This window comes from Macaca thibetana, chromosome 10 (genome assembly GCF_024542745.1).
Source record: "Macaca thibetana thibetana isolate TM-01 chromosome 10, ASM2454274v1, whole genome shotgun sequence".
In the NCBI taxonomy this organism is placed as follows: Eukaryota; Metazoa; Chordata; class Mammalia; order Primates; family Cercopithecidae; genus Macaca; species Macaca thibetana.
The window spans coordinates 83171462-83188121 of record NC_065587.1 but is presented as its reverse complement, the minus strand read 5'-3'; the positions used below and the strand labels follow the sequence as shown (position 1 = coordinate 83188121).

The following is a 16660-nucleotide window of genomic DNA, read 5'->3' as shown; positions in this document are numbered from 1 at the left end:
AATACTAAGTTAATTTGAACTCGTGAAATTACAGCACAATGATTAAAAGAGGAGGATTTGGAGTTGGAGAGTTTTAGTTAAAATACTGGGTCTACCCAATATTTTATTCATCCTAACCTCACTGAGCTTTTGATCTTCCATCTGTAAAATGAAAAGAATAATGCCTATCTACTCAGAATATTTAGATAATTAACATAGATAATGTATGTGCCATTCTTACACAGTGTCCGGCACAGAGCAGCACCCCATAAAGGTTAGTTATTACCATCATTTCTTTAGCCATCTGTCCAACAGCTAGTTGGCAGGTGCCTATTACATGTCAAATTTTCTACAAGATTCTGAGGATTCAGCAAGTGAACAAAATAGAAACAGTCCATGTCATTGTGAAATCTGTAATCTTAGAGGGAAGAGAGATAGTTACCAAAGAAAATTCAGTGACTTTGATGGAGACACAGTAGGGATAGTGCCCAACCATCTAGGGCATGCAGAGGGGCCTGCTAGAAGATTCCTAAGTAGAGATAATCTAATGACAGAGCAAGGCTTTTGTACTAATGGAGATGTAGAATTATTCCTTGTTTAACAAAATCTGACTAGTAAATTATGCTTTTTCCAATCATACTAGAAATGAAATCTGAAGCTTTGTAAAAGTCTTTTTGGTCTATGTCCTGCAAAACTGACCCTGCAGGCATGGACATCATACCACATTTGTAAGTGTGAGGCCTTTGGTGTGTTCCGCATCCAGGAAGTTGCAGAGTTAAGAGGATTTTTAGTCTAGTGGGGGCTTTGTGCCCCTCATGGCTATTTCTGAGAGCTTTTCGTTGGTCTCAGAAAAATATGGCAGAAGCTGAGAGAGTATTTTAGCTACAACTCGTGAAACATCACTTCTTGTTCATCTTCTCCTGGAGAACGTCCCAATATTGTACACTTCTTAGTCTTCTTGCATCTCTCTCCCAGTTGTTCATAGCTGAATCCACTGATTCTCTCCATGCATAAGCTCCACTCAACCCCAGTCCCAAAGCCAGTTTTGGAGACTCAGATTCTCTAGCAGCCTCAACCTTCTCTGAGCTAATCTGACTTGGGTCACCCTTTCAGACCTGGGGTCTGTATACTGACCTCAGTGGGCTCCAGGCTATTGCCAGGTCTCTCCTGCTGCCATTTAAACTCAGGGTCAGGTGTCCCTGTGAGGATACCTGGTCTTCCCTGTCACCTTCCAGGTTGCAGCACCACCCTTCCCTTGTGTACTCGAAGCTTCTGCTAGGTTTTTCTTTCCCTGCTTCTTTTTCCAGGCCTGACTGCCTGCTGGACACACACATTGGGTGGGCCATTAACTCTATTCTGTGGGATCCCCTGTTCCTCCCCAGCGCCAAGCATGTGCCTGAATAGAAAAATGCTACTGCTTCTGGTTTCCTTTCACATACCTTAAGAGATGGCCTCATCACCTGTCCTGTCCTGAAGACTGCATTAAGCTCATCTTCTCCTAGACTGGTAAGGTTGCATGAAGCTGGAATTCCTCATACTCTAGTATATAATTATTTTTGACTCTGGGCATTTAAATACTTGAAAGAAGCTTCCTTATGATGACCATTATACATACAGATGAAATGAACTACTGTTAGAATATTCCTCTATCTTTGTATGTAAAATCCTCAGATTTCTGAGGGGTTAATTAAAGCACAGATATCTATATTATCTTTCTGTAAAACAAATTCTCTTCTACTATACTCAGATATCTGGATTTGTGTTATCCAACAATTCAGTTTATTCCCGTTTATTTGGATATACCATTACCATATCTTGCAATTATCCAGCACCTTTCATCTTTCAGGTTTACACTGTAACATTAATAATAATGACAACTAGAGTAATAATCATTTATCTAACACTTTGTATGTTGGAAAACATTTTACAGTGGGCAATTAGTTATTCCACACCTGTAAAGTAGTTAGGTATCATTATAACCATCATTTTAGAAGAGGAAACTAGTACACAAAACAATAAATTTGTCCCAACTCATTAAAAAAATAATGACTTTTGACCAAAGACAGAGCTGCAGCAATAAAGGATCATGTAACCTGAGGGACCTGCAGTGCCTGTGACATGACCCTGAAAATCTTGAATTTGTTGCCATCAAGAACTGGCCAAATTCATACATCCCTATAGTATCTTCAGTTTGAGGGGTAAATGAAGAAGAGGATTCTTAACAGTGCCAAAAACGAAAAAGATTATAAAAGTGGCTCCCAAAGAAATTGCCCCACCTTGTATTACTGTGGAGCTACATCAGGTAGTAAAAAACAAAACAAAACAAAACAAAAATTCTTTTCCATAAACTGAAGGAATATAATGTAGTCATCGCGAAACATAATAGGCTTGACCTGCAGTATTTTGCTTGCAATTTGTTTCCTACTGTGTACTAATAGGTCGCATTCAGAGACTCTTTGGGGATGAGCGATTTAAATCAGGAACTCAATAAACTTCTCTTTTTTATAGTTTTAACACAAGTAGATAAGCTACACAAGCATTATACTATAGCTGCTATATAATTAAGAAGATATGTAGACATATCCTGGCACCTGTTAGAGTACTTCCTAACTTTAACATATTTGTTTGTAGTTATTATCTGAACTTCCAACCATTTAGGTGTCATTTAGCTAGCCTAACACAGTGAGAGAACTTATAAAGAGCCTAGAATTTTTACCAAGGTATTTCCACATCTGAAAAGAGGGTTTCTATTATGGTTATTTTTTCTTCTTTACAACCTTTGATTCCTATCTTTGAGCATAATTTACTAATCTCAACATTTTCTGAAACAATGACTAAACATCTATTTGTTTAAAAAACCGTTAATTATGAAAGAAACATACAAATATAAATAATACATACCAATTATAAAACTAATTTTTAAAAGGCAAACTCTAAAAATCAAAAGCAAAATGGAAACAAGTGACCTTAAAAGAGTATCCAGTTAAGAGTACCAACACATACAATTTTTCTTTAGTTAAACCTTATTGAAGCTAAAAAAAGAAAATAGAAATGCATTGTAGGATAACACGAGTATACATATTAGTAATATGATGTCAATGACAAGTTACTTGTAGTATGTTAAAGACAAATTATTAATAAATTAAAATCAAACTATGAAAAAGGAGAATGACATAACTGGTGAAATACCCTCAATATGGTAAAACACAAATGAAACAACAGGCTTTCCCTCTTTCCATGTGATCTATAGAATGTAAATTCTCTGTATTTCATTTCCCCATCTATTCAAATACATATTGTTCTCTTTATTGCCCATTTAAAGTAAATATATTTAAAGAAAATTATGAGATCCTGGCTATACAAACTTTTTAAAAACAAAAGATAATACTATGATAAAAATAATTACTGCATAAATATGAATATCATTCTCAGGTTGCCTGCTATAACCATTTCTGAAGTTTGGGGGGTTTTTTTCATTTAGAAATCACTTGAAGATAAAGAGATTAACTTTCCAAAGTAAACTGGTCAAAACCAAACTATATAAACATGTTGAGAATCCAGGATGAGAGACAGTAATATCTCAAAGCACCTACTCTGTGTGATAGAATGAGCCAGGGGTATAAAGATGAATATGAAATTACTCACTCTTAGGAAGTTTCTGCCTTAATGGAGGAATATACACTTCCAGGCTCAGGTATGGCTACAATGAGAAGGAGCATTTAATCTGCATAGGGTTGGCTTTTCAACAGGGATTTTCGGTGGGAAAGTTCACTTAGAATTGGGAGCATGTGTAGTAAACATGATGAATAACTTTGAAGTTTAGCTTTAGAATGAAGGGATCACAGTAACCAAAGTTAGAAGTGTAATAAACAAATTATGTCCTTGGAATTGCCGTTACCATAGGAGAGATCAAAGCAGACGCATGGCTTGGATTTTGAACCCTCTCCACCTCACCTTCCTCCACCAGGAAGAGCATCTGGAAGGCTTAATGACAAACAGCAGGCAAGACTAGAGCTACCATGGCTAAGTTAAACTTTTAAGAACAAGAATTAGACAAGCTCATGTAGAATGAAGAAAACACATACTAGAAATCCAACTGGAATGAGCAGCTGCAGAGATGGTCCCTAGACTGACAAGTAGGCGAGGTAATCAGAAGAGAAAGTAAAGCAGGGAGGAGCTCGCACTGGCGATGACCACCAGACTCTGCCCAGGTTACTTTGATGGAGGTTTGCCACCCACATCACCAGCACCAGAGTTCTTTTCTTTTTCTTTCTTTTTTTTTTTTTTCGAGACAGAGTCTTGCTCTGTCGCCCAGGCTGGAGTGCAGTGGTGCGATCTCGGCTCACTGCAGGCTCCGCCTCCCGGGTTTACGCCATTCTCCTGCCTCAGCCTCCCAAGTAGCTGGGACTACAGGCGCCCACCACCATGCCCAGCTAGTTTTTTGTATTTTTTAGTAGAGACGGGGTTTCACCGTGTTAGCCAGGATAGGATGGTCTCCATCTCCTGACCTCGTGATCCGCCCGTCTCGGCCTCCCAAAGTGCTGGGATTACAGGCTTGAGCCACCGCGCCCGGCCAGAGTTCTTTCTTCAGTTCTGCCCTAACACTTTTCACTCCATTTTAAGTGGCATGCTGGGACTGTCAAAGAAAACGGCTTAACCAAGGCCTGGATGATATGATGGCAGAACAGTGAGGAGATGGCAGAGCAAGATCTCTACAGCAAAGAGTAGGAGATACATCTGAATAGATCATGACGTTCTGCTTCCTGAAAACTACTACTCATCATTCAAGACTGCTCCTGTGTCACCTCTTCTGGGAAGTCTTCCCTGACCACTATAAACTGTTGACTTTCCTTGTTCTGTTTCGTTTTCCCTGCATGAAGAACCTATTTAGTTCTTAAGATATTAATGTGTAAATAAGTACTTATGCCTCTGGCTGCACTTAGTTCTAAGAATCTCACCTACATTGATTCAAGGCTAGTACACAAGAGGTAATCAGTATTTGCTGTTGACTGAGAAAGAGAAAAAGAAAGAAGGAAAGAAGGAGGGAAACAGGGAAAGGAAAGAAGAAAGTAAAGAAGGAAGGGAGGCAAGAGGGAAGGAGGAGGGAAAATGGGGAGGGGGGAAGGAGAGAGGGCAAAAGTAGGTTGGCTCAGTGTGTAACTGAGTGTTGTCAGACCTGGCCTGGCTCCTGGTCCCTAACCCCCTTCCCTCTTCTTCCTCACATCTGGGCCTCCTGGCCTCCTTTAGCAGGCTTATCCGCCCATAGTGCCCAGGATCAATCCCACCTAAGGCAGTCAAGATTTTTTTTTTTAAGAGACAGGGTCTCACTCTGATGGCCTGGCTGGAGTGCAGTGGTGTGATCATGGCTCACTGCAGCCTCAACCTCCAGAGCTCAAGCGATCCTCCCACCTCAGCCTTCCAAGTAGCTGGGACCACAGGCATGCACAGCCTTACCTGGCTAATTTTGATTATTTTTTGTAGAGATGAGGTGTCACTATGTTGCCTAAGCTGGTCTCAAACTCCAGGGCTCAAATAATCCTCCTACTCTGGCCTCTGAAAGTACTGAAATTACAGAGGCATGAGCCACCATGCCTGGCCGAGGCAGTTAAGATTTAAACCTTATTTTCTGTGGTTTAGCATCACATCCTTTCCTGCATCTCTGCTCCCAGACTGAGTAAAAAGGCCAGAGCCCCTGAGTTTCTCCTGCCATGCTGCTCTCTCTCAGGACTGAGAGGCTGTTGCTATTCCCCAGGCCCATGGCTGGGGCCCCTCCCCTGCTGAGCACAGGCCAGCTGGCAAACTCACTACTAGTCATGCTTGACTGACTCTCCTGAGGAGCAACCCCCAACACTCACCCTCTGTAAACTGCCTCAGTCCCTCACCGCTGACTGCTATCCTAGATTCCTCCCAGCATGCCTGAAGCTTGGCCACATCTGGAGGTTTAACAAGAGTGAAACAGAATCACTGCGGGATGTTGAGCACCGGAGTGATATATGCTGGGAAAGCCGTTGTGTATTTGAAGGGAGGGTGAGAAGGCGCTCCACTCTGCTTACGAATGCTTAAGACAAAATTTATGAAATCATTCCCTCTTAAACACATTCAAAAAGCCCTTTAAATGCTTTGCTCTTCATGTTAGGAATACCAGGTAGCAACTCAGATTTTTTGTGAAGAGTTGTTTTCAGGGTATCTGTTCTGCCTTTTAAAGAAGTCATCCAATGCCCATTCTATTAATGTGAAAGCATCATTTTAACTCAAAAGACTATGCCAGCAGAATCCTTGGAACATCTGAAAGAATGTAGACAACTATAATTGCTCTAATAATTCAGCTGAACAGGGATCATGATTGGCCACAGGGAAAAGGCTGTGTTTATTGACCAATCAATACGGACAAACAATAGTAACTCAATTAATCTTTGCTGAATGAATGTGTGCACATATGTGTGTTCGTGTTTAGAAACAGATTATGGGTGTGTGGAGATGCACAAATACTATCTATGATATAACAGCACTTGGTTTATGATTTCACTCTTCTTTTTTTTTCTTTTTTTTATTTCAATAGCTTTTGGGGTACAAGTGTTTTATGGTTACAAGGATGAATTATGTAACGGCAAAGTCTGAGATTTTGGTGCACCTATCACCCAGGTTATAATTTTATTCTTTTTCAACATGCATTTTGGTACGCCACACAAACCGCCTCATTGTATGAAGGGACATTAATAACAGACAAGCATTATGAATCCTCTCTTCAAGGAGAACTGTCCAAATCAGAAATGAGGGAGATTAGAGGAGCAGCTACTAACGCAAGGTACTGAACCTTGTCCATCTTTGGGCCTACTCTAAGGGGCAGAGGGAAAGCAGGAAGCCATCAGAGGTGGGAAGGCTCACAGTGTCTGCTCTGTTCTCACGGGCAAATGGCTTTGCATGCATTGCAGCTGGGGCTGACTGCATAGGTAACAGCACTTGCTTATTAGACAACAGTACTTATCTATTAACCTGCCACAGAATCAACGCAGGAATAAGGTATCGAATTACAGCATTGATGCGAATATATGTGTTTATTTTTTATTTATGTGTATGTATATATGATTTAAATGGCAGCCATAAAGCTATGTGTACAAAAGACAATAAGTTACCACTCTGTCAGGAACCGTCATTTTAAATGTCTAGCATTATCCCTCAAGAACTTTGACAGACTGGAGGAGGAAGTACATCCCATAAACAATATCCTGCTTGGGTTCTATCAGCAGGTTCTAGTTTTGTGTTAAAACTATTACATCAATGAAAAAGAAAAGATATCTAAAGTAAGAGGCTGTAAATTTTCTTCCTGTCTATTATATAACGATCCAAAAGGAAGTGAGGAATTAGCTCCTTAGTTCTAATTTTTCTTTCTAATGCTACTTCTTTATATAATTTAAGACTGGCTACAATGATTTATATTTTACTATATATTCCAAAGGTACCAGCATCACAGGACCTTGTGCATGTACAACATTCTTATTACAGATGGGTGAACATGTATCTAAAATGCAATGTCTTCTAAGACTGAATCTCAAATGCACAAAAAAGGGATATGAAACTGGGAAGCAATCCAAGAGTACTGTAAGACAGTGCCATTGTATTGACTTTCAAGCTATCAATAGATCTTGAGACTTGTGAAAATAAGCCAAGGAATGCAACATTCATATCTTAACTGTATGTTTTCCTGTCCTCTCACTTATTTTTCCTGGTATAAACAGAGCTACCCATCTGTGCATAGAAAAGCAAACCTGGAGAGCAGAAGCATATTAAAAACCACAGTGCCAGGGCAAGCAGCCCTGGAGTGGCAGTCGAGAACACTGTCTTCTCATTCCAACCTTGCCCTATAAGCTATATAACCTTGAAGAAGTTTCTCTCAACCATTAAAATAACAACAGGTAAAATAATATACAGGATACTGTTGGTAATAATAATGGAAAGTTTGTCAAAAATTAACAGAACTTAAAAGATTTTTAACACTAATGTAAATGTTTCCTGAAAAGTATAATTCAGTCACTATAGACCAGCTATATATTCAATTAAGAAATTAGTACATATCCATCTCTGCCTTCAACTTATCTATATATAAACAAAAATGATCAATTTTACCAAACAAATTAGTAAAATTGGTAAAAGTTACCAAATTTTAACTGAAATGACTGAGTAGAAGTAATCACATCACCTATGCTCATTACAATGAACTACAGTCAGTGGCAATACATTCATAGAAAGATTGATATCTAGCTCAAAGATGAAAATTCACATCAATGTAAAGTAAATCTCTCACTTTAAAATCATCACTGAGAGGATGATACATGAACATTTTTTAAGTCTTTCAGGGGATCTGTCTCATCAGTGGTAAGCACTCAAAAAAGAACAACAAAATGCTAAGATTTTATGGCCAATACAATTCTGCATACAATAATTTTGTCTACATTTCACAATCAGGTACTACTCATACAGAATATGGGGAAAGTTCTCCTGAGGATCTAAAGAATGGGACTTAGGTCCCATTATTATTTTTGTATGTAGTGTCAAATTTTCTTGATAAAACTGTTTAGTCAATTAAAAAATTATTCTCTTGAGGAACCTTTGAAGGGATATTAACTCATGTTGAAAAAAGGACTTGTTGATTAAATCCAAGAGAATTACATCAATTCAATTGCTTCTTATTAGATGATTACTAGCTGTTACTTTACAAATATCACTGAGAGGATTAAAAAGATTTGTCATAGAATCAGAAGGTCAAAAATCAGCTCAGAGAAGGCTAAAAATATTCCTTAAATTTAATTTTTAAATGCAGCTTTCCAAAAATCAGACGCATGTTTTAGAGCAATCTTGACATCTCCAGAAGTGCATAAATAAATTTAAACCTGTCAATGACCTACTTTAATGAAAGAAATTACAACCATCTTAAATACTTGTAATTTATCTTTATGATGATGCTGAGTTGCTAATTTTATTATTCAAAAAATTATAAATGATGACAAATTGAGCAAAATCAACCATCTAGAGGAAGACATTAAAATAAAGACTTTAGCTAAATAGAAAACTGGCCTATTCCTGAATGTCTTACCATTGCTAGACATTCATAAATCTTCTCACAGAGGAGAGAGGAATCATAAGAAAATACAAGCCAAATCACTAGAGTCAGTTCTATACACACCAACAATACATACATATATTTAAAGAAAGCAGTTTGACAATATAGAGGTAACCACCATGGCAGGTATATTACACTGTTTTCCTCAACCTCCACTGTCCCCTTCCTCCTTAGTAAACGGAACAGTAATTTTTCCCAATGAGTGTATTGCTTCTTGGAATAAAAGACTACATGCTAGGAATGAATACTGTCCAGATTCAAAGATAATGTGGGATTCTGCTTAAAGAAAACTGACTCATGTTTGGGAGCTCACTTTTTTTCATGTTTTGCCCTTCCTACTTCTTCTGACCTGTACCCATATTTATGATGGCTAGAACTCCAGGAGCCATCCTGTACCCTGAGGTCATCTTAGTATGAAAGCCATGCACTAGGAAAGAACAGAAAAGTAAGAGCTGAGTCTCTGATGACACCACGGAATCACCATACAACCATTCCAGACTGTATCCAGACTACCTTTACATGAGACAGAAATACATTTCTATCTCTTTTAAACTACTGTTACTTTGGACTTTAATGTTTTTTACTTTTTCTGTTATAGTGGCTAATAATTAGTCAAGTCAATTTTTTTAAATATTCAAAAGCAATAACTGAATCGTCTACCTAATTTGTTGTTTTAACTTGATGAATGTGTTTACATAGACTCAATTTTAACTTTCCTCTATGGTAGTAACAGTATTCGTGAGGTTTCTTAAAATACTAATAGATCTTGTAAGGAAATCAGCACTATGGACAATTTATCTTAATAATGTTTTCTTCACCTATTATAAGAGACAGAAAGAAAAAATTACTGGGAATTCAACTCCTAAGGAAAAATTTCCCTTCTAATTCCCCCCAAATACAATAATGAGTACAATGAAACATCCTACAGATTCATATTTTCTAAAATAACTTAGGAAAGAAGAAAAGAAATAGACATTTATGAATCCTGCACTATTCCATGACTTAGTTACTTAGCAGATATTTTTGTTTAATTCTCACAATAAACACTTTAGATAGTTAATACTGTCCTCACACTTTAAAGATGAGGTAACTGAGGCTTGGAGATATTTACTAACGCTTTCATGGTCTCCACACAGTAAGTCCAATTTCAAATCCCATACTCTTTTCATGATACTCTGGCATAGAACATGCATTGACATGTGATAATATGAAGAGCATTTTCTAGTTCAAACACTTATCTATTTTTCTTATGTCCAAGATTCCGTTTTTAAAAAACCAATTATTCTTACAGAGAAACAAAGGTTAAATGTTTAATTTCCAAATAAAAATTACAATGAAACCTCCTGATGAAAGCCTAAGGCTCTGCACAATCTATCTATTTCAACTGTGTGTAAGAAAAAAGAAAGAGCAAGAGAGGAAGGGAGAAAGAGAGTGACAGGGAAAGAGAAAACAAACCTAGTTATGTCCATCTGGGCCTTATATGAAAAGGACTCTGTTCTAATTGTATACTTTTTTCTCTCCTACTATATTATATATACTGGGACTATGAAAGCTTTCATCTTCCTAACCTAGAAATAAAAATACAAATAGTTACAAGATTTTAGTATCAAAAAAATTCCCAGTACAGGAATCTCTGTCTCCCTCAGCTCACTTTGATCTCCTTCTCTTTATCCTCTAACTGAGCAGAAAGAAAAAGCAGAGTGTCAACAGTAATTTCTTTTTTATTTTTCAAAGTAAGTGGCTGATATATTAAGCTCTCAGGCTACAAAGTCATGAAAAGCAAAAGAAAGTCATTATAGTGGAAAAAGAAACCACAGCCTCTAAATGTACTATTGTTTAGAATTCATATTAAAAATAACTCTGTAATATGTAATACTCTGTAACTATGTACACACATGTCATACATGTGTGTTCATATAGCTTATAGCTGTTAAACCTTATGCCAAAAGTAGAAATGCAAAGTTTGACAAGAAGAAAAGAGTACTGTGTATATCTTGAAGTCAATTAAAATAACATTTAACCAAACCAAGGTATTCATATTATAAATTATTTTTGGAAGATTAACATTTTTGTGGTTGATGACTATAGCAAAATTTTCTTTGAAGTGTCACAGAAGTTACTAAACATCTTGTAGTTGGTATAGCAATAAAAATGTATTGTAAGTTAAGTGATGTTCAGGACTTACCACCTCCTCCTCCAAGAAGACTGGCATTTGCTGTTTAAAACAAAACATAACAAAAGACATTAAATAACATGTATAAGAAATATAGTATATCAGAGTAATTCAAGATAAATCTGATAGTGATCATATGTCTCATATACATACAGAAACATAAAATATTTACTTTCATTTAAAGACAGCTTATATTACTATTTTATGAGTTTGAAAATTAAAATATTTCACTATTTTTATCTTTTTCTCTTCAAATGGCTATTTTTATAATATATTTCCTTCTAATGAAATTAAACACATATTGAGACTGTTTTATTCTCAGTTCTGTATCTAAATTAATCTTCTGAGCTCTTCATTTTATCAAGTAGAATAGAACAATATTATTTAACCAATTTTAATGATTTCAAAGGACAATGTAACAAAAAAGTATTATGTTAATTAAGTTAAACATAATGAAACAAAGCTATCACAAAACATTTTGCAGTAAGAAATAACTCTTAAATAGTAACAATTTATTACTTTTTTGATTACCTTTTTTATTTTGAGGAAAGAAATAAACGTTAAACAGTGCTGTGGTATTTCTTACCTATTTATTTATTAGCCCAGCACACACATTTATAGGCGCTAAATTAAGTATAAAATAATTCCATTTGGATTTCTTTCACAAGGTCAAATTTTTAGGAAGTTCCATTGCAGGTTTCTGCTGAAGTATTAAACAATCTTACGCCTAAATTTATCCAAATATAATAACCAGAAAACATAATTCAATATACACTACACTGAGCTTTATTCCATAGAGTTCTTAAGTATCACAGGAATTATTTCTTGCCACCAAAAAACAGCCCAGCAGTAATACAAGGAAAGTAGGTAGCAAGCAAACTCCCCTTCTTTGTGAAAACTGAGTTACCAAAAGACTTAAACAAAAATTATGAAAAAGGAGTAGAAAGTCTTATACTTGAATTTTAGCATGCTGCCCACAGACCACCCATTTCATAATTTAAGAGGTGCAAATATCATTGTTAATGATTCAATCAATAAATAATGGATCATTTGAAGAACAAATGCCCATATTCACAGTTCTATGAGGTTAGATATGTGATAGCTTAGTGATTATTGTTACACTGAAGAGAATATCATGAAAATGCATGGAGACCAAATGCTATTTTCAATATGTCAATATTAAGAGTGTCAAATTTAGTCTCATATAATCTTCCAAGTATAGGACTATCTAATTGTTGCTCTTGCTAATTGCCCTCAGTACTTTTGTCACAAACATGTCCCAAGTAGCAATGTCATTAATCAACCATAAACAAAACTCACTTCTGATGTCATAAAGTCATCTGCCACCCTATCACTCAGGTCTGCAAGTCCCTCTGACTTTACCACATGTAAGTGTGTGATATTTACACAGACAGTAGCCAGAATTTAAGGTCCTGCCCTGAATCCAGCTTTGTAGCTTTTGAAGTGGTAACTTATTGAAGAGGCATGAGGACAGACATCAAGAATTCTACTTGGTCTCATATCCGTTAGTGGAAAAGAGAAATTTCATGATCAACCAAACATTTTCTAAAATCTTAGCTACATGCATTTATAAAACCACATGAAATTTCACACTCCTGCTGATTTTTTATTTTCATATTTGACTGAGAATTACCTCCCTATCTATAGGTTTTCCAGTTCCCTGGGACTCCATCTGTTGTCCTCCAATTTTCACATATTCATTCATAAGGAAAAAGGTATTTTTAACAACCAACAACAATAATAAATAGGAGCTCTTCACTTAAATTACCATGCTCAGTAGCACAGTAAGACAATATAGTCTATTTTCATCCAATGTTTTGCTCAATAAAGGTGGAGGTTGCCTGTTTTGAGAGCACAGCCCAAGGCCCATCTGTTTAACCAGGCACTTGTCCAATAGATGTGGATGGATGGGTAGGTGTAGGAATTGGAATTCCAGTTCTGGCCAATCATCAAGTTAGTTTATGTCCAATGTGTGTTCATGTATTTTACATAAGCGTATCCAGTAACATTTTACCTTCACTGTAGAACTATTTTACAAAATTTTGACACTCTACATAGTACACAATCATTTTTAAGGTAATTCCATGTGTATTACTATCCATGTAATAGAATCTTAATTTAGGCTGCATAATCATATTCAAAAAAGTTCTGATAACTATAAATCCAATAAAGATTTTTCCAATGAATCCATCAAATTTGTCTATTTTATCTATTTCTATTCTCTAAAAAATAACAAAAAAGTTAACTTTATTAGCAAAAATGTCAAGGCACTTTTCTTCAGCAAAAGTGACATAAAAATACACAAGTAAAGGTGAAACTTTATTGTTATTTGTAGTATTACTTTGCCTCCACAAAGCACTCCAATAACTGGTTATCCAACATTCATTGGTCAGGTAGATTCATGTTACTTCTTCCATTTTACAGAAGTGAAACGACTTTTGTGTGTCTAAAATTAATAATAATTTAGTTTCTACTTCATTATCTCCAATAAATTGAGATATATCCCAATTAGATGGAAGCTTCTCCAAGCCAAGGTCTGAGTTTAATGGTTTGGCCTGCATCTAATAAATTTTCAAGACACGTTTTATAATAGTGAGATAATTGGTAGGTTTAGTCAATTTCTTCATTAATACAAGAGCGATTTGTTTACTGAAGTGTGTTAAGAAAGCAAACTTTGACCCTTTTTCTTCCTATAAAATCAAAGATTACTTAAGAAACTCTAAAAGCTTATTTGGAAATGCTTAGTAGGAATGCATAAAATATATTTATATCCCTATCTAAATTTCTTCCGAGAGGGAATTTTGGACATGCTTCCTATTAATCCTACTGTTTCACAGAGAAAGGAAAAGAAGAAAAGGAACAAAGAAAACTTGAAGTTCATGAACATGATGCCACTATTTTTAAAACAAGATTTAAAAATCTCTTCTCTGAGCATGCTTATGAAGCGAGACTATTTTAATTCATATTTCCCTGAAATAAAATGTCTCTTTTATTACCAGTGGAGGGAAGGAAAAAATCAAGTTACAGTAATTGTCTCAAAGATTGATTCAATGCAAAACTAAAATGAGCCATTACAAGATAATGAATCTGTGTATTGCACTTTTTCTTCCCCCTAAAATAACTTCACGCAAGGAGATGGAGTTTTACTGTTTATAAAGTGAAAACAACATGAACACAAAATGGAGAAAAGGGTTATCTGAAGCTAATTTCGTAGTGTAAAATATGGAGAATTGATTTCCAATACCCTAAACAAATGGTTCCACTTTTAAAGTTTATGAGAATTTTTTCTTTCATTTGAACCTAGTTTTAAATTTTTTAATTAAAAGTATCAAATTCCTATAGCTATAAATATTCACTATTAAAGTATTAAAACAAAAAAAATGAATACAATATAAGAATCCCTTTCCTGGGACAATTAGCCTAAACGAAAAATGATCACGGCAGTTGTCAATACCACTTTAATTTGTTTTTCTCAAAATACAAATGAAAAATGCTGGAAGAGGTAACTCATGTCAACCATGAGCCAGGAGGCTGAGGCAGGAGAATCGCTTGAACCTGGGAGGCAGAGGTGGCAGTGAGCCAAGATCATGCCACTGCACTCTGGCCTGGGCAACAGAGCAAGACTCTGTCTCAAAAAAAAAAAAAAAAAAAAAAGTATTTCAAATACCATTTTTTCTTTTTGCCCAGTAATTTTTATTATCTCCACAGCAATTGTTTGTTTTTCCACTCCATTTCCACCCCACCCAAGACTATCTGCCAAACACACAAGAGTCTGGGAAACGAGTCTTTAAACATTGATTAAAACTATTTGTGCAGGGTTTTGTTTGCTTTTCATCATTATAAAGGAAATTATACTTGTTTTCATCCTAACAGAATCCTGACCACCTAGTTTAGTTTATTTATTCTGCTTTCTTATTACAATAGAGCACATGGGATATCAAAAGGACTGTTGGCAAAAACTTCCCCAGGAGCTCTATTTAAAACACCAATTTCATTTACAACATGTTATCCCCAAAGATACAAAAGCTGAAATACCACCTTTCAGAATGGCATACATTATATTCCCTAGAGTTTGAAGCTCTTTAAGTAGGAAGTGCTAAAAAATCTGATCAATTAAAATCCCAAGCACATGCATGATTCTAGAACCACTTTATATAGGAAGCAACCATCTCACCTGACAGCTGTGAAAATACAATCTATGCAGACAAATACAGCTATCAATTTGGCAACAGGCCTCTGTCTATGCTTTACTAGATTTATACCTCCCAAACAAAATCAACAGAATGCTGGAGATTTTGGGCAATGGTGTAATTTCCTGCTTTGAAGCTGACGAAGCAAGAAAATTAAGAATAGGCTTAACTGATTCACATGTAGAAAATAGGCAATAAATACATGATTAATACTTTACAGTTCATGCTACTATAGAATTTGAAGAAGACTGATTATTCCAGTATCTGTGTTGTTTGTACAAGCTGTCACTCACTATGAAGCCAAAAATAGAATACAATGACCCCTACTACTAATAAATAGGTGAAAAGGCATCAGAAATTGGAAGTCTTACTTGGGATGATTCACATATAAAACAAAACAGAATTACTGTCGTTAAAGTACAAGGGAGGAGCTACAGCTGGTCCTGGTTTGCCTTACTAGGTACTCAATGACTTCTATGAATATCGTAGCATGGGCAAAAAAAAAACAAAAAAAAAACAAAAAAAAAAACTGCCAAAAGCTAAACAAATAAACAAACAAACAAAAACCCCACTTACTTGGTCCAACCCGTTTATTTTACAAAAGTAGAAAGCTAAAGAGGATCAAAGATGTTGTTAACTCACTTGTCTAGGATCAGACCCAGAAGAACCAACCATAAAATAGTGTCAACTTAGATGTTTAATAATAACTCCCTCTTAACAAATTATAAATATATGTATGTGTCTCTGTGTGTGTATTGCAGCCCTCCTGCTCCCCAAAATTACATCCAAAGATGGTGATAGAAAACAACATGCATGGAGTCTACTGAATGTTACTTTACCCAAGATTGCCTAACTTAATTGTTAAAGGGTGAACTAAAGCATTAGCAGGCAATTCCTACAGTTCTATTATGCAATGCATCTAATGCAAAATGAGAGAAATCAGAATGTGCTACACACCAGTCATCCTTTATGACAGTATATTGTAGATCAATTGTAATTTTGATAATGATAATACTGGCTCAGTTACAAAAATGGGATTACTTGAGTAACGCAATCTGGGGCTTTCCCAAGAGTGAACGAGCATATCTAAATAGGGAAAATTTAGTTCAAATGTTTATTAGTTTTATGGTTATAATTATATGAGACACTTGAACAGTAATTTTAACTTGCCTTTGACAA

General features: G+C 35.9%; 1 protein-coding gene across 7 annotated transcripts in view; it reads right to left on the bottom strand.

Moving 5' to 3' along the window:
* The window catches only part of MACROD2 (mono-ADP ribosylhydrolase 2), a 2111745-nt gene that overhangs the window by 1559343 nt on the left and 535742 nt on the right, over nt 1–16660 (bottom strand). For all 7 annotated transcript variants that reach the window (XM_050745635.1, XM_050745636.1, XM_050745637.1 and 4 more), the window contains one exon: nt 11283–11312. In XM_050745635.1, the coding sequence (XP_050601592.1) occupies nt 11283–11312 (30 nt within the window). The remainder of the gene's footprint in view (nt 1–11282; nt 11313–16660) is intronic.